We start from the raw sequence: 25,077 nt of genomic DNA, 5'->3' as shown, positions 1-25,077 counted from the left end.
CTGGCACAGAGAAGTCATTCAAAAAACATTTGTTGAATGTGAGACTGGATGCAGTAGGCCAGTTGAGGAGGCTGTTGCAGTGGCCCGAGAGTTACTAGTGGTCAGATGAGGGTAGCAGCAGCAGAGACACAAAGAAGTGGGTATAAGGGACATGTGTTTTGGAGGTTGAAACAAAGAAGTCTTTTTTCTTTTCCAATTTTTTTTTATTGAAGTACAGTTGATTTACAATGTTGTGGCAATCTCTGCTGTACAGCAAAGTGACTCAGTTATACGCACACAGACATATATATATACACATATATATACATACGTATAGTTTGCATATATATATACATACACACACCCCCCCACACACATATATATAGTTCACATCTACCAACCCGAAACTCCCAGTCCATCCCTCTCTTGGCGACCACAAGTCTGTTCTCTCTATGAGTCTGTTTCTGTTTTGTAGATACGTTCATTTGTGTCATATTTTAGATTCCACATATAAGTGATATCATACGGTATTTGTCTTTTTTTTTTTTTTTGGCTGCACTGGGTCTTTAATGCTACACACGGGCTTTCTCTTTGTGGCGAGTGGGGACTACTCTTCGTTGCGGTGAGCAGGCTTCTCATTGTGGTGCCTTCTCGTTGTGGAGCACAGGCTCTAGGCACGCAGGCTTCGGTAGGTGCAGCATGCGGACTCAGTAGTTGTGGCACGTGGGCCCTAGAGCACGCGGTCTTCAGTAGTTGTGGTGCGTGGGCTCAGTAGTTGTAGCGCACGGGCTTAGCTGCTCCGTGGCATGTGGGATCTTCCGAGACCAGGGATCGAACCCATGTCCCCAGCATTGGCAGGCAGATTCTTAACTGCTGCACCACCAGGGAAGTCCCTGTCTTTCTCTTTCTGACTTACTTCACTTAGTATAATCTCTAGCTGCATCCATGTGGTGGCAAATGGCATTTTTTTCTGTTTTATGGATGAGTAATATTCCATTGTGTATATGTACCACATCTTCTTTATCCATTCATCTGTTGATAAGACATTTAGGTTGTTTCCATGTTTTGGCTATTGTGAATAGCGCTGCTGTGAACACTGGGGTGCATGTATCTTTTTGAATTAGAGTTCTGTCCAGGTATATTCCCAGGAGTGAGACTGCTGGATCATATGGTAATTCTATTTTTAGTTTTCTGAGGAACCTCCATACTGTTTTCCATAGTGGCTTTACCAACTTACATTCTCACCAACAGTGTAGGAGGGATCCCTTTTCTCCACATCCTCTCCAGAATTGAAACAAGTAAGTCTTAACACATTACTGACCAGGTGATTTTTGCAGAAACTAATGCTTGTGGCCATAATATGCCTCGGGCCAAAAATGTGTTAATAATTGATATTTTGATGTAAGGAGTGAAGGAATGGGAGGAGTCAAGAATGACTCCTGGGTTTCTGGTTTGAGTGGCTGAGTGAACAGTAATACCATTAGTTGGAAGGGGAATTCTGAAGATGAAGAAGGTTTGTGATTAAGACCATGGGTTCAGTTCTGGGTACTACCAGTAAGACACCTGAAAGAAACCCAAGTGGAGACACTGAATACATGGGTAGCTATATGGGCTCAGAGAAGAGGTCTGGTCGTAAACTTGCAATACAAATCTGGAAGTTGTCAGCATATAGAAGCTAAGTGAAGCAACGGGTGTGAGCAAAGTCTCTTAGGAGGAAAGCTTGAAGTAAGGAAAGGTAGAGGTGAAAGGAATGTAAAAAAACAATCCCTTTTAAAATCACATCAAAAAAAAGAAAAAACCTTAGGAATAAACCTGACCAAGGAGGTGAAAGACATATATGCTGAGAACTATAAAACATTAATAAAGGAAACTAAAGATGATTCAAAGAAATGGAAAGGTATCCCATGCTCCTGGATTGGAAGAATTGTTAAAATGGCCATACCACCCAAAGCAATCTCCAGGTTTAATGTGATCCCTATCAAATTACCCATGACATGTTTCACAGAACTAGAACAAATAATCCTAAAATTCATATGGAACCATAAAAGACCCATAATTGCCAAAGCAATCCTGAGGAAAAAGAACAAAGCAGGAGGCATAACCCTCCCAGACATCAGACAGTACTACAAAGCTACAGTAATCAAAGCAGACTGGTATTGGCACAAAAACAGACATATGGATCAATGGAACAGAATAGAGAGCCCCAAAACAAACTTAGGAGTTTTATGGTGTCATGTCTTATATTTAAGTCTGTAGGCCCATTTTGAGTTTATTTTTGTATATGGTGTGAAGGAGTGTCCTAACTTCATTGATTTACATGTGGCTGTCCAACTTTCCCACCACCACTTGCTGAAGAGACTGTCTTTTCTCCCATTGTATTATTCTTGCCTCCTTTGTTGAAGATTAATTGGCCATAGGTGTGTGGAAGAGAACACAGGCAAAACATTCTCTGTTTTAACATTCTCTGTTTTAACATTCTCTGTTTAAAATCGTACCAATGTTTTCTTAGATTGAAGATTGAAGATTAATTGGCCATAGGTGTGTGGAAGAGAACACAGGCAAAACATTCTCTGTTTTAACATTCTCTGTTTTAACATTCTCTGTTTAAAATCGTACCAATGTTTTCTTAGGTCAGTCTCCCAAGGCAACAGAAATAAAAGAAAAAATAAGCAAATGGGACCTAATCAAACTTACAAGCTTTTGTACAGCAAAGGAAACCATAAACAAAATGAAAAGCCAACTTAAAGACTGGGAGAAAATATCTGTAAATGATGTGACCAACAAGGGCTTAATTTCCAAAATATACAAACAGCTCATACAACTCAATAACAAAAAAACAAACAACCTAATTGAAAAATGGGCAGAAGACCTAAACAGACATTTCTCCAAAGAAGACATACAGAGTGCCAACAGGTATGTGAAAAGACGCTCAACATTGCTAATTATTAGAGAAATGCAAATCAAAACTACAATGAGGTAGCACCTCACATTGGTCAAAATGGCCATCATTAAAAAGTCTACAAATAGCAAATATTGGAGAGGGTGTGGAGAAAAGGGAACCCTCGTACACTATTGGTGGGAATGTAAATTGGTGCAGCCAGTATGGAGAACAGTACGGAAGTTCCTTAAAAAACTAAAAATAGAGTTGTCATATGATCCAGAAATCCCACCCTTGGGCATATATCCAGACAAAACTATAATTTAAAAGGTACATGCACCCCTATGTTCAAAGCAGCACTATTCAGAATAGCCAAAACATGGAAACAACCTAAATGTCTCAACAGATGAATGGATTAAGAAGATGTGGTACATATATACAATGGAATACTACTCAGCCATAAAAGTGAAAGAAAGAAAGAATGCCATTTGCAGCAACATGGATGGACCTAGACATTATCATACTAAGTGAAGTCAGACAGAGAAAGACAAATACCATATGATATCACTTACATGTGGAATCTAGAATATGACACAAATGAACTTATCTACAAAACAGAAACAGATTCACAGGTATTGATAACAGACTTGTTGTTACCAAGAGGGAGGGGGGTGGGGACGGGATGGATTGGGAGTTTGGGATTAGCAGATACAAACTACTATATATAAAATAGATAAACAATAAGGTCCTACTGTATAGCACAGGGAATTATATTCAATATCCTGTGATAAAACATAATGCAAAAGAATAAAGAAAAGGATGTAGGTATATCTGAATTATTTTGCTGTTCAGCAGAAATTAATACAACACTGTAACTCAGCTATACTTTAATAAAATAAATTTTAAAAAGAAAAGGTAAAGGCAGAACCCCAAAGGAGGCTGAGATGGAATAACCAGAGAAATAGAAGGAAAACCAGATTGTAACATAAGGGAGCCAAGGGAACAGTCTGAGAGAGCAAACTGGACAACGAGGCCAGAAGAGTTTCCCTGGGATTTAGGAATACGGAAGTCATTGGTAACGTTAGGATTGCCTGAGAATGGAAGGAGCAGAGTTCAGATTATAGTGGGTTGAAGAGTGAGGCGGAGGTGAGGCACTAAAGACAGCAGGTGTAGACAACTCTTTTAAGAACTCTAACTGCAGTGGGAGGAAAGAGATGGGGCAGTGGCTGGAAAGGGACGTGGGATCCAGGGAATACTTTTTTTTTTTTTTGGCCGCACCACACGGCATGAGGGATCCTAGTTCCCTGACCAGGGGTCGAACCAGTGCCCCCAGCAATGGAAGCACAGAGTCTTAACCGCTGGACTGCCAGGAAAATCCAGGGAATACTTTTTAACAATGGGAAAAATCCAAGTGCGTCAAGTGATGAAAAGAAGCTAATAAAGAAGGGGTTGGAGATACTAAGAAGGGAGATAATAACCTGAGAAGGATAACTCTGAGCAGACAGAAGATGAGACTGGCCTTGGATGGGAAGAGAGACACTTCCTTCAGTGTAACGTGGAGGAAGGTATCAATAGAAAGAATACATGTAGAAAAGGTCCACCCCTAGTTTAGGGTAGACTGATTTACCTACAACTGTTTACCTACAAGTGTCACAGAGACAGATGTGACTACTTGTTAGTAGTGTTGGTGGTGGGAAGCTGATTTGTTCCCATCTGATGGCTAATTTCTCTGTAAAGTTGGAGGTAAGTCATCTGTTAAATGTTGATGGGAAGTGAAGAATAAAAGTTTGAAATAACAGCTGCTGAAGAGTAGGAAAAGCAGCATACTAAAGAAGTACAGTGAGAGTGCCACGTGCAGGAAAAGCACCAAGTATATAAAGTACCTGGCACATAACAGGTGCTCCATAACCAATAAACAATATCTATCAACATTATTATTGTTAACATTGGCCAATATTACATAGTCACTGGCCAGACAGAAGAGTCTACTCTGTAGACAAAGGATTACAAACCACGTCAGTGCGAGTCTGTAGCCTTTATGAATACTAATAGATCATACTGTAATTTCATATCTTACCATTTATCATGATATGTCTATTAGCTCTTACATTTTTATGTACGTTGGTTTTGTCTCACCATATAAAGCTTTTTGAGAGGAAGTACTGCATGTTACTAAGTCTCTGTATCCCTCAAAGTTTCGTATTATTTGTAAAGTAATTTGTCATGGGTTTCCTCTGGTTACAATGGCAAGCCACTGTTTCCTTGCTTTAAAATGGTCAAATAAACTTGTACCTTCCTGTTTTATTTGTGCAGGGTAAAATTTTGGGGAGCTAAGAACTGTATGAATATGACCGTCCACAAGAGGAACTATCCGGTTTTCACAAACAAAAGACCTACTACCTACAGATAAAATGTTAGCTGGCTAGCACCGCACAAGAGGCTAAGTTAGAGAAAATATTGTGATCTTTCTTACCATAGTTTCATTCTTCTAAGACACTAAGGATGTGAGGTGTAAACTGAAATATACAGAGATGATGTTTGTTCACCTTAAAGAGTTCAAAATATTTTGGGCTTTTATTCCTACCTACACTTTTATCATGTAAGTCAATTGTAGCTGGAACGGGAATATGGCAATCCCGGTGAAGAGGAGGGCAATATTTCTGTAATAAAACATGGATGACTGGTGCCAGTTTGTACAATGGGTGGTAGCAGTAGTTATTTACTTGTCAAACTTTATAACAGAATTCAAAACTTCTTTGGGTGGCAGGTCCTCTCCCAACAACTAAAACACAGAAGTATATCTTACAGCTGAAACCTAACTGATATTAAAAGGAAACATTTTATTATATAACAGGAGTTGAAGTGTTTGAAAATTTATATTAAAAAACCAAACACCATTCTGGACACAACGAGAAAGCTTTACAATCAAAACTACCGTTTACTTTTCAGAAATCTGACTGAAAACAAATGGTTAAATGTGCTGCAAACAAACAAGTCATTCTGTCTATTGTGGCGGCTAAACAAAGTGTGAGCAATGGAACCACTGCCCTAACGGTGACTGAAGCAGACGAGGGAAGAAGGGAGCTCATGAGCAGGATACTCAAACGCAGGCCAGGAGTCCATCTATGGTCCACTTCCGGTCAGTCTGGCAAGTCACTCTGATCCAGCACGATTATCCTGAACAAAAAAGGGAGTTTCGAGTTGGTGTGATGTTTCTTAAAGACACAAACAACAGCCTCTTTTTATTCAACTGAATTCAAAGGAAAGAAACTTTGATCTTTATAATCAAGCGAGATTATGATAAGCTAGTGTATCACGGAAATGTAAAGCATTTCGAGAGCAGCATCTTCTGTACTCCCTCCATCTAAAACCGTTCTTGTGGGACCTCCCTGGTGGCGAAGTGGTTAAGAATCTGCCTGCCAATGCAGGGAACACAGGTTCGATCCCTGGTCTGGGAAGATCCCACATGCCGCGGAGCAGTTAAGTCCATGCGCCACAACCACTGAGCCTGCGTGCCACAACTACTGAGCACACGCGCCACAACTACTGAAGCCCACGCACTCTAGGGCCTGTGTGCTGTAACTACTGAGCCCGCGTGCTGCAACTACTGAAGCCCGCGTGCCTAGAGCCCGTGCTCCGCAACAAGAGAAGCCACCACAATGAGAAGTCTGCTCACCGCAATGAAGAGTAGGCCCCGCTCGCTGCAACTAGAGAAAGCCCACGTGCAGCAACGAAGACCCAAGACAGCCAAAAAAAAAAAAACAACCCTTCTTGTGCTGTCTACCAATTATGTAATCAAAGTTGGCATTAATTTCCCCTTGTATTTTAATTAACTATAAACATTAGCATTTTTAAAACTGAGTAACTCTGAATTCAAGTCTTTGTCATTAATGTTTATTTAGATACTGGTACATGTTTAAAGTCTATTCATGTTGTCTATAAACAATGGACTTTGACTTACAAACATCTGACATCTCATTACCTGGATGGTTCGGACCAACCCAGTCGCTTCCAAAAACAGGGTTTTAGTTCCTCTTGATAGGAGGAAGAAAAAACAACTTGATTACTTCCTGGGTCAAAGGGTGAGAGCATTCAGAAGTCACATTAGTACTCTCTCTAGTTTAGGGTGGACTGTTTTCTCTCCATCAATTGTTTTCTTCTACAGAGATAGAATCTTTCTAAAAACACAGATACTGGGCTTCCACTCCTAACATCCTGCAGCTCCCTGTCATAGCAATGGACACAAATGATGCTAATTTCACAAAGTCCCTGCATTATGTTCTCGGTGAATTCAATACTAGCTGAACGCTCACACACTCTGGGCCTTGTGCCAGTCAGGGTCCTGGAGGAAACAGAATGCACCCCCTGGCCCTTTAATGAAGTGACTACCTACAGAGGTGTTGTCAGAATTAAGGGAGCAAACAAGGTATGGCAAAGCATCCAGCAACTAGCAGCAGTGGGAAGCCATTATCACCCCTAAGTCTGAAGAGACTGGGGTTGGGGGGGGGAGAGGCGGGGCAGAACAGTTACTGGAACCCAGTGAGAGCTAGAACTGGGAAGGATGGGCTGCACCATAGAAGCTGTGCTTGTTGAGGGACATCACTTCCACACAGAGATGAGGTGCTGAGGTAGGCAGTAAGGCAAGTAATATCCCAATTATCTGATCTTCTGCTGGGCTCTCCCATTGGCCAACAGGAAGCCGGCTGGCCAGGAAGCCCAGCAGATTCAGTTCACAAGGGTCAGCATCCTGGGGCACAAAGCAGGGCAGAAAAAGGAGAAGAATGAGAATGGACTGGGGAAGGGAAAAAAGGGATACCAGATGATCTGAAAGAGTTAATGACGCTAACTTCCTGAGTAGGAGGAACTTAAATATAGGAGGGCATCATTTGTGAATGGTGCCTTAAAGCTCTATCAAAACAGTTTTGAAATTAAGGTTTGTACTTTTCACATTACTTGTAGACGCCACTTAAATTCCACAATTTATGATTTCTTATCTTTTGAAGACACATTTGAAGGAAAACGTCTTTCCAGACAATATGAGCCTGGCTGAAGGCTTGCTTTAGAAATAGAATTGGCTATTGTTACTGTTTTGTGATAAAGACATAATTGGCATTTAACAGAAAACCTGGGCTGAACTACAGGGGAAAAGTGTAGGAGGATTATGTATAGCATCTGGGAAACATTTCTAAATAACTTTGATGCTCATGGAAGCCCAAGGACTCCAGGCTGCATTGTAAATGAACATCCAACTCACCTTCTTCAGAAGTCCCTAAAAAGCTTTCTGATTTCCTTCTCTCTGGCGTGATGCTTTCTTCCCCTTTTCTCTTCTTTTCACCAACTTCTTGATCTTTGGTATTTGTCTCCCTTCAATGACAATGACTTTGGTCATTAAACCATGTGCACAATGGCCAGGGGAACAGCACTGCACTCCCAAGGAAATATGATAATAACTAGAGCTAACTGTGCGTTCCCTATGGAACAGTTCAAGTGCTGTAATGTATATTAACTCATTTAATTCTCATCACAACTATATAAGGTAGTTAAGTGATGAGAAAACTGAGGCACAAAGAAGTTAAATTAATGCCCAGTAAGTCCTAGAGCTGGGATGGACCCAGGAAGTCTGACTCAGATGCTGCTCTCAACCACTAGGCTGTATTGTCCCAAAGGAAAAAAGCATTTCACTTATGTTGTAATCGGTGTCCTTTTTACAACCACATGTATTTTTATTACCTTATCTTCATTTCCTAAAACTCTCAATATCTAACTGCAGTATCTAACAATTGAAGACCACATTTGTCAAACCAGTAAGCAGAAACCAACTCCCCACTCAACTATAAGCTCCTTAAGGGCAGAGACATCCTATCCCTCTGCATCTCTAGCCCCTAGCGCAGTGCTCAGCTCACTGACAGTGCTCAACAGATGATGGATGAATCAAACTGACATGGTTTAGGGATTTTTCTTCTGTTTTCATCTGGTGGATATTCAAAATAAAATATGCAAAGTGAGAGAGAAAATAAAGCCAACTAGGGTGAAAAGGATTTTTTTTCCTCCTAACCTCTCATCACTAATAGAATCACAGGCTCTAAAGTTGGAGGAGGTTATCTATTACCTCCGTCCAAATGCCCTGGACCAGAGAGTCATGCAGCCTACGCTCGGGTGGGAGGAGCTGCTGTTAAAGTTAGTGTGGAGGCAGCTGTTTCTCTATCAGATTGCTGTGGCCATTAGAAAGCTTGTGCTTTACTGAATAAAAATCTCCTACTCTGCAGTTTCTAGTCAGTGGCTCTGTCCTTTGGGGCAGAAGAGAGTAAGCTGACTCTCTTCACTTTACAATATTTCAGGTATTTGGGGGCAGCTATCAAATTCTCTACTCCATTTGCTCTTCTCAGACTGAGCCTTCCTAGCTCCTTCAGCTGTTCTCACATGACAAGGTTTCCAGACTTCTAGCTGTTCTGTGGCCACCCTCTTCTATTTGTTGACCGTTAAAATGTGACACCCCAAAGGAGCCCCACATGAGTTCTAGAAGTCCTCTAGCTAGCCTAAGACATCACCGTGACCTGGGCTGTACATTTCTGTCTGTTCAGCATCAGTGCTGCACTGACCTTTTCAGCAACTGCATCAAGCTGAGGTCTCATGGAGTCGCTGTCCATGTCTTCTTCAGGGGGAATGTCTTGAATTCTTACCACATCTCAAAATGCATGCTAAATGCTGGGCGTATAAAAATAAGACGTACTTCCCATCTTCAGTGAAATTACAGCTGAGTAGGAGCTTTCGATCAAAAAATGCTCCATTAGGTCAGATCTCTCACATTCTATACTTTTGGATCTAAATGCTCACTTTTATCTTTCAGAGAAATCTAACATTTCCACCTGTCAAGACCATTTTGAAGCCACAGTTTATCTGCCCATCACATTAGCATTTATCCTTAGATTTGTGTTATCTAAAAATTTGATAAGCATGCCTTTTCTGATTTAATTCGAATGACCAATGAAAATGTTGAAGGTGACAGGGCCTAGACACAGCAATCTTAGAGGCCTGTCTCTATACTAATATCAGTCTGCTAGTCAGTATCTTGAGCACTGTGGGTGGCTGGAGGAAGAGGAGGGAGACAGAAGGCGGGGCTGGCTTATCTAGAGCAATGTAACGCCATCACCAAACATTCCTTCTCCGAGGAGTCCATGTACTTCCTAAAAAACTAAAATCTATCTTTTTCAAAAAACTGAACTAAAATCTAGTCCCCCTTCCTAAAAAAGAAAAAAAATGATCCCCGATGGAGAAGAATAACCTTGCCGAGCACTTGGGGAGACCCTGTAGCTCCGTGCTGTCCTCAGGTGGCTGCAGCCATCTTTCCAGGTCCTCATCAAGCGTAGAGTGAGCTCTGTGCAAGGGCAAGTGAAGAGAATTGAGACAGCAATCATTCCCCTTCTCCCTTGACAAGGAGGCGTAGCACTCTGGAGCGGGAAAGGACCTTCAAACTCCTGCTTTCACTATACACATGAGAAAATGAGAGCTCGGTGAGACTGTACCTGGAGTTGTAGTGGTCACTTAGATCCGATTTAAATGTGCACCAGAACCCTCCTTTAGCCTCTTGACAAAAAAGCCCAAAGTGTGATATTAGACTCTGTCTCAATTCTAGATCATTACATCAATTTCCACCTGAGGCTAGAAATGTACACTCATTCCCACAAGTTTTTCAGATTAAGAACTGCCTCTGAGGCTACTGGATGCAGAGAATGTGTTTTCAGAAGGCCTGAAAAGTCCCAACCATCTGAAAAAATATCTTCCACTCTGGCTTGGTGCCAAGGACTGAGATGACTGAGCATCTGTGGGCATCTACCTGTGTCTAGCATAGCCAGCCCTTTTGAAAAAGGAAGAGACAATGATAATAGTAGCTAACTTTTGATAATGTGCAAAGCACTTCATATTTGTATAACCAAATGTAATTTGGCCTTCTTGAGCTACTCTTCTTTTGCCTTAAATAATGGCTAGATATTTACCGAAGGTGTTTGGGGGAGATGGAATGAATGGAGTTACATCATACATTATAGACAAAAGGTTCATAAAACTTTTAAAAGTTTACCTTCCTCCCCCTTTGCCTCTTTGTCTTCTCTGTCTCACCCCCCCACACACACCAAAAAACCCTCTCCCCACTTCCTCTCAGGTCCCAGGGCTCTAGTCTCCTCACTTCCTGTCCAGGTCTCTCTCTTTTCCTTCCTTGTGGAGAATAGTTTAGCCCTTGAAGAGTGTGACAGAAACTGGATTCACTACCCAAAAGTTATTCATAACACTCTCCTCCCTTACCTTCCTCTTCTACAGCAGCTGAAAGCTAAAAACTCAATTTCCAGTCTCCCTGGCAACCAAGGGTGGCCATGCGTCACATCTGGCCAAGGAGATATAAGTAGGCATCTGCTGAGAAGGGCTTCTAGGAAAGCTTTTGCTTTCCAGATAAAAGGACATAAAGTTGGCTAGACTATTCCTTTGCCCCACCCTCTTATTTCTGCCTGGAGTATGGATAGCAGCCACCTTGTCCAGGAGTTGACAAGCCTGAAAACAAAGGCCAACATGCTATGTCTGGTAGAGCAGAAAGCTCAGAAGAGCCTAAGTCCCTGGTAGCATCATTGAGCTGCTATGCCAGCCATGCCCTGCCAACCTCCGGGCTTCATGTCATGTGAGTCATTTAAACACGATGGTGGGGTTTTCTAACGTTTGCAGCTGAAAGTATTCTGCAGGGCTTCCCCAAGGATTTGCTGGCCCAGGGTGAGGATGAAGCAAGTGGTGTAAGTGTAGATCCATAGCCTCTCTTTCTTTAAAACGTAAACATTTTGTTCATCATGGATTTGGTTTTGCATTAGTATTGATTTTTAAAAATATGGCATCAAAATAGTACTTTTCTTGACTTCTGAGTTTTTTGGTGCCTCCTTCAATTTTGTGCCCAAGGAGTGTGTTGCACTCACCTCCCTCGAGTCCTGGCCCTGAATAACAGTTCGGACAAAGCAAGAAATGTTAGGAGGCAAAGGAGGTGATCTGAAGTGGTTTACCTTACAACACAGGTCAAAGGAGAGCTCCAAGTCAAGAATGGAATTGGGTTTCTTGAGGCAAACTTGTGTTTTCAGACTGAATTGTCTGGATGGTTGCCTCCATCTTCTCTTATTTGGCTAGAAAGATCTAAAACTTCTCTTTAAAATGCTTTGAAAGAAACTGAAACCGATGTTTGCCTCACAAAATGAAGTAAAAACAAAAACAACAAACAACAACTTTACAAGAAAAAAATAAATAATCCTATTAAAAAATGGGCAAAGGACTAGGATATTTCTCCAAAGAAGATATATAAATGGCCTTCTGCATATGAAAAGATGCCCACCATCGCTAATCATTAGGGAAATGCAAATCAAAACCACAATGAGATATCACCTCGCACCTATCAAAAAAACAGAAACACCACCACCCTGGTGGTCCAGTGGTTAAAACTCCGCGCTTCCACTGCAGGGGGCACAGGTTCAATCCCTGGTCGGGGAACTAAGATCCCGCATGCCGCTTGGCACAGCCAAAAAAAAAAAAAACAAAACAGAAAATAACAAGTATTGGCAAGGATCTGGAGAAAGTGGAAGCCTTGTACACTGTTTGTGGGAATGTAAAATGGTGCAGCTGTTGTGGAAAACAGGATGGCATTTCCTCAAAAAAATAAAAATAGATTTACCATATGATCCAGCAATACCACTTCTGGGTATATATCCAAAAGAAATGAAAGCAGGGTGTGTTGAAGAGCTATTTGCACACTCACACTCAGAGCAGCATTACAGTAGTCAAAAGGTGGAAGCAACCCAGTGTCCACTAACAGATGAATGGATAAACAAAATGTGATACACACACACACAATGGAATTCAGCCTTAAGAAGAAAGGAAATTCTGATGCATGCTACATGGATGAACCCTGAAGACATTATGCTGAGTGAAATAAGCCAGTGACAAAACACAAACACCGGAGGGAGATGCAAGAGGGAGGGGATATGGTGATATATGTATACGTATAACTGATACACTTTGTTATACAGCAGAAACTAACACACCATTGTAAAGCAATTATATTCCAATAAAGATGTTAAAAAAAAAAAACAAGAATAGTGAAACTCAGAGAAACAGAGAGTAGAACTGTGGTTGCTGGGGACTGAGGGGAGGGGGAAATGGGGAGTTGTTGTTTAATGGGTATAGAGTTTCAGTTTTGCAAGATGAAAAAGTTCTGGAGATCAGTTGCACAGCAATGTGAATATATGTAGCACTACTGAAATGTACACTTAAAAATTTTGTGTTATATGTATTTTATAACAATTAAGGACTTTTTAAAAAAAAACAAAAAAAGCCTTTTAGGAATAGGGGCTATAAGGATAGTATGACAAAAGACCATTATTTCCTTATTTGTCAATATCAGAAGAAAAACTAATATAAACTAACACTATAGTTTTTTCAAACACTTTAAAAAAAAAATCCAGCTTTTTCTGTTACCTCTCTGTATCCTCTTCTAGATCCTGAGTTTCTTTGGTCCAAAGCATACTGCTGTCTTCTTTATTACTGTTAGTTTCTTGTTCTTCTAAATGCCTTTGATCTAAAAACAGTTGAAAGACTTAACTTTAGAACAAAAAAAATTTTGAGAAAACCTGCCTTAAAATGGAGTGCAGGACTTCCCTGGTGGCCCAGTGGTTAAGAATCTGCCTGTCAATGCAGGGGACATGGGTTCAATGCAGGGGACATGGGTTCAATCCCTGGTCCGGGAAGATCCCACATGCTGCAGAGCAACTAGATCTGTGCGCCACAACTACTGAGCCTGTGGTCTAAAGCCCGCAAGCCACAACTACTGAGCCCACGTGCCGCAACTACTAAAGCCCGTGCGCCTAGAGCCTGTGCTCTGCAACAAGAGAAGCCACCGCAGTGAGAAGCCCACACATCACAATGAAGAGTAGCCCCCCGCTCGCCGCTACTAGAGAAAGCCCGTGTGCAGCAACGGAGACCCAACGCAGCCAAAAAAAAAAAAAAATGGAGTGCAAAAAATTAAGGCTAATCAGTGGACCCTGAAGTCTGCAATGCACGGGTTCCCCTCTTCCCACAAGAGCAGGGGGCCAGGTGGCAATCTGCAGGGCGCCTGTATCCACAGCAGCTGCTTCTGAGGTCTGGGGAGCTCTTTGCCAGGCGAAACGGCAGGAAGCCTTGCCTGTGCCAAGGCTCGAGAGAGACAGAGGAAAGAAATGGCACATAAAAGAGGAGGCAAGAGTCCCTGAAAACAAATTGTACAGATTTATTCTGGGGGGCCACCCTCTTCCCATTTGTTAGATGTTTCCAGATTGGAGCCAGGGAAGGAATTTGGGTGGGGAAGGGTAGTGCCCTTTACTGTATGCCAGGCATTTTACATATGCTATCTCATTTCATCCTGCCAGCAGTCCTATGAAGGGAAGGAGACTAACATTTGTTAAGTATCTTACAACGTACCAGGCACTATGCATGCACATCATTAGGTAGGAGTTATCATTCTCATTTTACATATGAGGATAACTGAAGCTCAGAGACATTAAACAGTCTGTCATACCAAAGTAAGTAGTGGAGTCAGAATTGAGGTGGAGTGTGCCTGACCTCAAGGTCCACACTCACCCAAATGTACCACTGTGCTTCCAAGGACAGTTACAGCAAAATCTGATGAGAAAGAACTGGGGATTTGGCTTACCACTTGCAGTGATGCCCAGATGACTTGCTGTGTTCTCATCGCACACTGTGGATGGGGCCTGCTGCCGCTTCAGGTGCTCTGTCACAACATAGAGCAGAAAGCAACTTATTTCTTCTTTTGCATGTCACATCATCCTCTAGGGCAGTGGTTCTCAAACAGTACTCCTCAGACCAGCAGCCTCAGTATAATCTGAGAACTTGTTAGGTATGCAAATTCTCAGGCCACATCTCAGGCTTACTGAATCAGAAACTCTGGGGGTGGGGATGGTGTAGCAAGCCCTCCAGGTGCTTCTGATGCCTGATGAAGTTTGAGAACCACTGCCTTAGGCATCCAATCCCATGTAACACTAAAAATAAAAGTAAAAATAATGATGATGGGGGCTTCCCTGGTGGCGCAGTGGTTGAGAGTCCACCTGCCGATGCAGGGGACACGGGTTCGTGCCCCGGTCCGGGAGGATCCCACATGTGGAGCGGCTGAGCCGCTGAGCCTGCGCGTCCAGAGCCTGCGCGTTCGGAGCCTGTGCTCCGCAATGGGAGAGGCCACAACAGTGAGAGGCCCGTATACCGCAAAAAAAAAAAAAAAAATGATGATGATAGGTAACACTTGCAGAGCTCTAAGTGGCAGGTACTATTTCTAATTTGCATACATTAATTCAAGATTAATATTCACAATTAATCTTCACAATACCCTATGAGATTGATCACATTATTGTTATTCTTGTTTAACAGATGAGGAAATTAAGGTAAAGAAAGGTTAAGGAGGGACTTTCCTGGCTGGTGGTCCAGTGGGTAAGACTCCACGCTCCCAATGCAGGGGGCCTGGGTTCAATCCCTGATCAGTAGGACTAGACCCTGCATGCATGCCGCAGCAAAGGTCCCGCGTGCCACAATGAAGACCCAGGGCAGCCAAGATAAATATTTTTTTTAAAAAAAGGAAGGCTAAGGAACTTGCCTAGAATCACACAGATACTAAGAGGTGTAACTGGACTTTGAATTCAGGCAGTCTAGCTCTAAGGCTTATGCTCTTAATCTCTACTTTATATACTCTCTCAAAAAGTTGGTAAATTCAGAGTAGTCCAAATCTTTCCCTATCTCTGTTGGCCTAAAGTACACATTTTTGATCTGGTCTGTAGAGAGACAAAAGGCAAAGAATAAAATTTCCAGTTCCTAACGAATTGATCATTAGACTAAGACAAGCGTCTGCTAAACTCAGTGCACTGCTTCACGTGTTAGGCGCTCAGTTTCCTCAAAGTGCTCCCCAGAGCCCATCAGAGAGACAGCTGGGAGGCAGCACAGACGGGACCCCTGGGCTCACCGGCACGGCCCTGTTGTGTGCAGGCACAGGTCTTGCCCTTCTAGCAGGTCAGGAAGCAAGCCCTCCCTGGCAGCCCCTGGGCATCAAGGGGCCCCATAAGGTCATTTAATATAATCTGAAATTTTTAAATCCATTTTTATCTTTGTTAGAGGTAGTCCCTTGTTGATCTTACAAGATTCTAAAGGACCCTCCCCTTTAGGCCCTGGACGGAAGCCTGGAGTTGTGGATGTGTGCCCTTCAAAAGAGTAGGTGTCAGCTCCAGGTCACTCCCCAAAGCTCTCCTGAGAGGAAACAACGAGAGTGATGATAAACAATAATCAGGTAGGCACACCCGTTATTAGGAGAAACTACTCAGGTGCCCTCTGCCCTTTATCTTTCTGGAAAATTACTGACCCATCTCAAAGTACAAGACATCGCCTAGAAACCTGGCCCAGATAATTCCCATAAGCGAAATGAGGAAGAGTTTCTGCAGAGCACACTGGGGTACAGCAGTGCCAAGAGGCCGGCTGCAGAAACCTGGTGACAGCTGCTGAGATGGGGGGTGGGGGTCCACATTGTGACTGCAGAGAGAGGAGAGCAGGATCCAGAGGAAAAGTATCGCTAAGGTCTAACTGCAAAGGAGCCTACAAGTACTGTCCTAAGCCGTGACCAAAAAACAGACGGCACTGAGAATCTACCTGAGCGGGACACGAGGGGCTGACCTCTACTCTCACAAGCAGTAGTTCCATGAGTATGTGAAGGAGAGCAACTGGAGGGGAGGAATTTGCAGGGACCCCTTAGGGGGTTCCAGGGGAGGCAGACTGGTGCCGGGGTGGGAGCCCTAAGAGCCAACAACCCTGTGACCCGCACAACCCTGTGGCACTGGGCGAGGGGTGTGGTGAGGCAAGAAGGGCCTATGACTACAGAAAAGAAAGAAACCGAGGGAGGCTTTGGCAGCTCTGACCGGCTCCACCCAAGTTTGTAAGGCCAACAAGCCAGGGGCTAGGGGTTGGGTAGCCTAGACCGTATCTGTCCATTGAGTCATTCAACTCCCTCTTCCTGATGAGACACAAAACCTCAGGGACCCTGAAAATCAAGAGATTCCCCTTAGGAAACTCCCTACTGTTCCCATACCAAGAACTGTACCATCAGAGGTCTGATGAGATGTGCCCTCTGAGAGTGAGGGGCTGGTCAGCCAGGCTGTCACGAAGAGGGCAGTCAGTCCTCCCTGGAGAAGCAAGCCACCTGCCCCAAATGTTTCTATCACCATGCTCCATTTACTTTCAGCATCAGCTCAGCTGGGCAGGCCAGCTGATCAGCTGCAACTAAAATTGAGCAGGTATCCCTCAGTCTCTGCCTGAAATGGAAAATTCTGGTCTCATTAGGTCCTGTGCCACTGACTTCCCTGCCCTCAGGAAACGGATTCATCCACAATGCCAATACCTTTAATATCTCCTGCTAATGGCAAAACAGAAAGCATGGGGTGTTTGGGCCTGAGTTGCCAGACTTCAGTATAGCTGAAGTATGGCTAGTTTGGTTCAAAAAGGAGCTAAGAATTCTTTTAATAAAACAAGTTCATCATAATAAACCACTTGAATGTTGTTATTTCCTCTTAGAATCATTACCGTAGGCCCTTTAAGTAACAAAATGACAACAGACACAGACCAATTATCCTGGCCAGGCTTCAGTAGTAGTCTGAGGCCCATTTTATTGGAAAACTGTCTCTTCCAGAATTCTGTACATTCAGTCAAACCTTTATAGGGCCTTCGGTACTAGTGCTCTCACCTGAGACAAAGAACCATATGTGGTCAGTGACCATAAGAAGCAGGGCCATGGAGTATATTCTGCATTGAGCATGCCTTACCGATTTCGTCAAGCAGCTCCTGAGGTGGTGGTGGCAGCTCATCAATGTGATGTTGCAAGATGGCTTCTACTAGTTCTTAAAAAAGATAAAGGAGAAAGTGACTTACTGCCTTCCTAGACCTGAACTAGGTTTTCGAGGCTTCGACATGGATTTGACTTAGGATTTCTCAATGATGAAACAAGCTAAGATGGGGAGAAAACCTCTTATATTAACGGTCCTAATTGAGACTTCATATGTGAAAGGCTTTACTCTCCCTTTTACTCTAAACCCTTTCCTACATCACACCTCACCTCAGTACCACTTGATCTGTGCCCCTCCCCAAGGATATTTGAGGGAGGTGAGGTATAAATTCTTACTAAGAGGCTGGGGTTCCAATTTGGACCAAGACTGCTGGAGGGATATAGAAGCTCTAGACCCGTCAAAATGAAAAAGTGGGAGGCCTTTCTCTACAGATTATCAGGCCAGGGGATATGGGAGACCATACTTAGGGCCTTCACGTAAGGGCTCAATTATAACACTAACCAAAACCCCTCAGCATAGTTCACAATATCTCTATCCCCCTGAGGGAAATTCTGAGTTGTACCAAAGACACAAGACAATAAGATTAATGGAGCAAAGGCAATTACACCTCAAGAGCTGTTAACGCTCTCATACCCTTTGATCTGGAAATTGTCTTCTAAGACTCTATCCTAAGGAAAAGATCAGAGGTTCAGATAAAGATTTCTGTACAAAGAGCAAAAGTTGGAAAACAACATAAATCTTCAACATAAGGGCATGGTTAAGCAACATAAGTAGAATGGACTACTATGCAGCCATCACATATATTTATGAATAATTTTTACTGACAAGTAGAAATCCTAAAATATATCATTAAAGAAAAAGAAGCAGGCCAGAGCTGATACACTATATGATCTCAACTATGCTAAGAAAAAGAATATATATATATATATATATATATATATATATATATATATACAGCCCCCAAATATATATATATATATATATATTCTTTTATATATATTTAGGGGCTGTATATATATATATACCAAAATACTACAAGAGGTTAAAAAATGATGGTAGAGGGACTTCCCTGGCAGTCCAGTGGTTAAGACTTCGCCTTCTAATGCAGGGGGTGCAGGTTTAATCCCTGGTTGGGGAGCTAAGATCCCACATGCCTCGTGGCCAAAAAACCAAAACATAAAACAGAAGCCATATTGTAACAAATTCAATAAAGACTTTAAAAATGGTCCACATCAAAAAAAACTTAAAAAAAAATAATGGTAGAATGGTCGTGGTTTTCTCTTTTAAGCTCGTCTGTATTCTCTAAGTTTTCTATAATGAGTATGTTTTACTTTTATAGTCAGGGGAAATTAGCATTTTTGTTTGAATCTGCTATAGCCATCAAAGAAGAGATGAAGTCTCCCTTAAACTGGTTTACTATTATGAACTTGTATTTTAATATTAAACACAGGGTACCTTTTGGCAGGCTCCTCCTCTGAGTGGCACGGGATGATGTGTCAGGTGCCTTGGCAATGCTGGAGGAACCAGCCCCAGTAAATGCAGGCAATCTTTTCTACAAGTAAGACATAAACATGGTAACCGACACGTGTATTAAGCTAAGAAGGCCCATTAAGCTCAGTCATTTCCAAGATTAATCTTGTGTATCACTGATGGAAGAAGCTACTTGTTTTGTTGACTGAGTCAAACATTCAAACGTTATCTCCTCTCGGAAGGCTTCCCACCCCCTTTGCCTCCACAGCGCTGTTTTTACCTCTGTGTTACATCCTGCCAGTCTTTCTCAACAGGCAGTGAGCTCCTTCAGGGCGTGGACTTTCCTAGTCACTATGCCTAGAAAAGGGCCTGGCATAGTGCCTGGCACTTAGAACCTGCCCCATTAACAGTTTGTTGAACAAGAGCATAAAATTCTTTATTTCCCTACTTCAGAGTGAGACCTTTTGTGAGTCAAATGCCCAGAGAAGATGACAGTCGATTTTTCACTGAGGGCCAAAAAAGTAGTCAATCTGCCTACAGAAAGGTCAGTCAACAGGTTTTTAATGAGCAGAACCAAGTAAGGAACTTTCAGTTTTCTTGAAGAGACTACACATATGAAGTATGAGGGAGAGAGAGAAAGGAAACCAACAAACAAACAGCACGGGGAGGGGAAGGAAGCAAGGAGAAGGTACCATTAAGTGTTTTTACTGCAGATTATTGGTTCAGGAGTTCAGAAAAGGTAGAGATCAATCGAAACTCTCAGAGAACTAACCAGAGGAGGCGTCAAGAAGGAAGCAGAACTCAAGCCTCCTCTTAGTACGTAAGATATGGTTAGGTAGAAAGAACAATGCAGATGAACAATGCATCATAAGCTATCGCAGCGGACGGATCTTTCGAGAAATCGACAAACATTACCTCTGGGGGAAAAAAAGGGCACAAAAACCCAGGATCCATTCTACAATACAGACTCAGAGAGGAGCCCCAGGGAAGCCTGGAGAGGATCCAGCTTATTTCTTGCTTTCTTTGTAAAACAGACACGGAGAAATCTTGGCCTTTTGGATCACTGACGCCTTTGGACCCACTCCAAGAGTGTGCAGCGCAGAGTCAGTATACTTACGAGATTAGTCAGTCTTGAAGGAAGAGTTTCAGAGGAAGTAAGAAGGGAGTCTAGGCTCTTTGCTTTCTCTCGGACAGTTGTAAATTTATCAGACAAAGTTTGAATAGATTCTTGACTCTTCCAGAACGAGGTAGACCCTGTTTTAACCTGAAACGTGATACTTTCAAGACAGTCCTTATACTGACTAGAAGCTGAAGAAATTGACCCTGTTGTAGAAAAGAGGGCAGTTAGTGTCTGAATCCTTTACATTACTTAAAAACAACAAAAAGAAGCCCCCACAAAACTCTATACCTGGAACAGGGATTTTCCAAATTGTCAATAACTGAAATAATCACTGATCACTGATGATAGTCTCTAAACTTGGGAGAGACTACAGGGAGATTATTTGAACCACAAATATACTGGAAAAAAGGACACTAGAGAGAGGATATTTGATGCTGGCTGTATGCAGTTGCAGGACCCAGAGCTATGTATGTTTAAGCACAAGGTACTGTTTTAAGTTACTAACTCTAGAGAATCCAATGTATTTGCACTAAATTCAACAGTGCTTCAAGTACAAAGTAGACTCTGCATTTGCATGTCTCTATTGCTAGAGTTTAAAAATCTCCTTATAGCTGGTTAATCACCACCACCACAGCTACCTGGCCTCCCATGGGATTATCCCCTTCAGCTCTGACCCTAAAGAAACCCCTCTGTACTGTGAGAAAACACTGTGGGTCTGCTCCTGCAGCCTGGCTTCCCATAGCCAGCGAGGCAGGGGCTGTTAGTCCCTTTCCCAGAACATCCCCCTGCTAGTTATTACCTGGGCTGAGCGGAGTGCTGACACTAGTAGGTGCGTGGTTTATTTTGGGTGTTTTGCATGAGACTTCCTTAAAAGAACCGCCTTGTTCATAGGAGATACTAGACAGGTCTTGAATGTCTGTCAGTGATCTAAAGAATTAAAAGCACAGAGTAATTGGGAGATGTTTACAAAAATCAAACATTATATTCCTAAGAGGTACTTTTTAAAGATGCTCTTCACAAAAATCTTTATTTGGCAAGTGGCCAAAATCAAAGAATATCTTAGAATATCCATAAGATATCTATAAGATATGTAAGATATCTTAAAGAGAATATTAGAGAATATCTTAAAAAGAGATACTAACTTTAAACATATCTCAGCAGCTAAAAATAAATTCCATAGGTGAAAGTCTATTTATGTGGCAAACAGATTTAATCTACCTCAAGTATAAACTTCTATTCTTCTTATCACTGTGTTTCCTAGATTAAGATGCTGTTAATTTAGATCACTCATCACAACAGTTTTTTGGTGAAAGAAGAAACAGGCTCACATTAAATGTATACATAAAAATGGGAAGAACACAGACTCCTACAAACAAGGAAATACTCTTCCCCTAAAACCAAGACTTTGCACAGAATCCTTAGGCAACTTTTGGTGGCCATACATGTCTTTCTCTTTCATTTCCTTTGGTGACTCCTTTAATGTCTCCTCTTGTTCGTCTTCAATACTGTAAGAGAGAAAGTGAGAAAACTAGGTAAATCCCCTGTCAGCAGAGTGCAATATCGTGGTACCAGGCACCAGTTACGGGCCCAGTGTGAGAGGCAGCTGGAAGGGCACTAAGCTCAAAGTGGACAGTGAGGGTTCTGATCCTGGCTCTGCTACTGACTAGCCACATGTTCTCAGGGATGTCTGGGTATCTGTTTCCTCTTCAGAGGCTGAATAAATACTCTCTAAGGGTCAGCCCATCTGAAATCAGCCAACGATGCTACTGGCTGAGTAAGCTCCTGAGGAAATCAACAGAGCATGGGAACTTTGCTGTGGATGGATGATGGAGCAAAGGGCACAGCCATGGGGCCTTACCAACTGTGAAACAGCTTCTTGGCATGGAGTATCAGGGGAGGCCAAGAGAGGCTTGTGCCAAAAAATGGCCAGAAAAGAATTCTGAAGACAAACTTGACCTGCTTCTACTTTAACCAATATTTAAGATTCATTTTCAATATTCAAACACAAACTATAAGCCAGATCCCATGCTAAATCCTTCCAAATGTTTCCACATTTTTAATCTTTGCACAATCCTGTGAGACCAATGGTATAAAGGAAAGAGCATGGATTTTGGATTGAGTTGTGACTATTAATTCTGTTCACTAAATATTTGTTTCTCCTGCTGAGCACAATGTAGGACAGTACTTTCTGGCCCTCCTAATTTACATAAATGGCCATATGACTTGTTTTAACCAGTGAAATGCAAGTGAAAGTGATGTGATTCACTTTGGGGCAGAAACTTTAAAAGCCTAGTGCACAATTCACCATGCTCCCTTTTTTCCTGCCTCAGTAAGAAAGGAAGCACAAAGACGGAGTCTCCCTCAGTGTGGATTTCTGATGGAAGGTAGAGTAGCACAGAACACTCCTGGTGATGGACGTGGAGCACGAGCACAAAATAAGTTTTTGTTGCTTTAAGCCACTAAAATCTGGGGGTTGTGTGTTACATAACATAATCTAGCCTATCCTAATGATATAGCTACTTACTAACTGTACAACCTAAGGAAAAAACCCTCTGCTTTCTGTATTGGCAAAATGAGAGGGTTGTTATATGAATTAGATTTGACAAAACAGAGTACCTGGCATATTGTCACTACTTAGGAAATACTAGCTATCATTATTATAGATAAGGAAACTGAGGTCCAGAAAAGAGAAAGTAAATTGAATGCTATTGTACCAGGCACTTCATCTCTGTTATTAGTTTTTGAATTAATCTTTTTATTTTGAAATAACTGTATGTATATTCACATGCAGTTCTTTTTCTTTTTTTTTTTAATTTATGGCTGTGTTGGGTCTTTGTTGCTGCACGCTGGCTTTCTCTAGTCGCAGTGAGCGGGGGCTACTCTTCCTTGCGGTACACGGGCTTCTCATTGCGGTGGCTTCTCTTGTTGAGGAGCATGGGCTCTAGAGCGCAGGCTCAAGTAGTTGTGGCACACGGGCCTAGTTGCTCCGTGGCATGTGGGATCTTCCCAGACCAGGGCTCGAACCCGTGTCCCCTGCATTGGCAGGCGGATTCTGAACCACTGCACCACCAGGGAAGTCCACGTGCAGTTTTAAGAAATACACTTTACCCAGCTTCCCTCAATGGTGACATCTTGCAAATCTATTGAGCAATATCATAACCAAGATATTAACATTGATACAGTCAAGATACAGAACATTTCCACCACAAGGACCCCTCACGTTGCCCTTTTATAGCCATGTCCATTTCCCCCCCACTCCCATCTCTTTCTTAACCCCTAGAAACCACTCATTTATTCTTTATTTCTACAATTTCATCATTTCAAGAATGGTATAAATGTAGAATCATATAGTAAATAACTTTGCAGGGGTTGCTTTTTCCACTCAGCATAATTCTCTGGAGGCTTATCCCAGTTGCTGCATGTACCAATAGTTCATGCTTTTTTATTGCTGAGGAGCATTCCATGGTATGGCTGTAACACAGTCCATTAAACCATTCACTTGTTAGATAACATCTGGGTTTCCAGATTTGGGCTATTATGAATAAAGTTTCTATAAACATTCATGTATGTGTTGGGTTTTTTAAATATTTATTTATTTATTTGTTTGTTTTTTGGCTGCATTGGGTCTTAGTTGCAGCATGCAGGCTCTTCATTGCAGTGTGCGGGCTTCTCTCTAGTTGTGGCATGCAGTTTTTCTCTCTCCAGTCGTGGGGCGCAGGCTCCAGAGCGTATGCGCTCTGTAGTTTGCAGCACGCGGGCTCTCTCATTGAGGTGCACAAGCTCAGTCATTGTGGCACGTGGGCTTAGTTGCCCCGCCGCATGTGGGATCTTAGTTCCCTGACCAGGTATGGAGCCCATGTTCCCGGCGTTGGAAGGCGGATTCTTTACCACTGGACCACCAGGGAAGTCCCATGTATGTGTTTTCATGTAAACATAGTTCTTCATTTCTCTGGGTAAATGCCCAGAAGTCATATTATTACTTTTAATCTCTATGTCAACATTCCCAGTAAGAATTCTTTTTTGAATTTAGAATCTTCCATTTATTCAATAGAATTGAAAATATATTATTTAAGAGAGGTGAAAAAATAAAACTCAATGTTGTCTACAGAAACTTTCCTTAACCAGATGGAATTTCTCTTTCTCATTTGTAAAAGTAAAAAAAAACAAAGTAGCTTTTTCTTTCAAAAGTAGTATGCACCCATGGTGGAACATTCCAACAGCAACGAAGGTTATAAGATAAAAAGAAAAACCTCTGGACTCTCTCTCTAGAGTTAACCACTGTATAGACTTCCAGAAATGTCGACACACTACAAGGATTATAGGTATCTCCCTTCCCTCTCATTTTTACACAGATGGTATTAAATTACATACACTGTTGTGCATTTTTTTCAATTAACAATATGTCCAGTGATGATTCTTATTGCTATTTTACAAATGGGGAGCTAGAAGAGAGGGGTTGAGAAATCTGACCAAGTTAGAAAAGCAGAGTCAGGATCTGAATACAGATAACAACTCCTTTTCACGACGCCTCACAATTCTGCTGAACAAGTCCTCACAAAGCTAAGCTGCCCAAAGCTTACTGTTATAACATGGTGGCTATTATATTTGAAGAAGAGCAACATGTAAATATGGGCATTACCATCAAATAACATTACTTCTTTGAGTCTGAAACTGTGAATAAAATAATAGCATAGGGGGCTTCCCTGGTGGCGCAGTGTCTGAGAGTCCGCCTGCCGATGCAGGGG

At 42.2% G+C, this 25,077-nt stretch overlaps 1 protein-coding gene across 1 annotated transcript in view; it reads right to left on the bottom strand.

Annotated features, from left to right (window-relative positions):
• Positions 1-5,843: 5,843 nt before the first annotated feature.
• TEX14 (testis expressed 14, intercellular bridge forming factor) overlaps positions 5,844-25,077 on the bottom strand; it is a gene marked incomplete at its 5' end in the record, with an annotated part of 80,023 nt that continues 60,789 nt past the window's right edge. The window contains 11 exons of the mRNA XM_082861416.1: positions 5,844-6,034; positions 6,840-6,927; positions 8,112-8,221; positions 10,140-10,232; positions 13,355-13,454; positions 14,565-14,642; positions 17,722-17,796; positions 19,198-19,294; positions 20,330-20,535; positions 21,132-21,259; positions 21,775-21,837. Of these exons, the coding sequence (XP_082717542.1) occupies positions 5,998-6,034; positions 6,840-6,927; positions 8,112-8,221; positions 10,140-10,232; positions 13,355-13,454; positions 14,565-14,642; positions 17,722-17,796; positions 19,198-19,294; positions 20,330-20,535; positions 21,132-21,259; positions 21,775-21,837 (1,075 nt within the window). The 3' untranslated portion in view covers positions 5,844-5,997. The remainder of the gene's footprint in view (positions 6,035-6,839; positions 6,928-8,111; positions 8,222-10,139; positions 10,233-13,354; positions 13,455-14,564; positions 14,643-17,721; positions 17,797-19,197; positions 19,295-20,329; positions 20,536-21,131; positions 21,260-21,774; positions 21,838-25,077) is intronic.

This window comes from Leucopleurus acutus, assembly GCF_964270905.1.
Source record: "Leucopleurus acutus genome assembly, chromosome: 19".
Taxonomy (NCBI): Eukaryota; Metazoa; Chordata; class Mammalia; order Artiodactyla; family Delphinidae; genus Leucopleurus; species Leucopleurus acutus.
The sequence above is the reverse complement of the archived record's forward strand: the minus strand, read 5'-3'. Positions and strand labels throughout refer to the sequence as shown.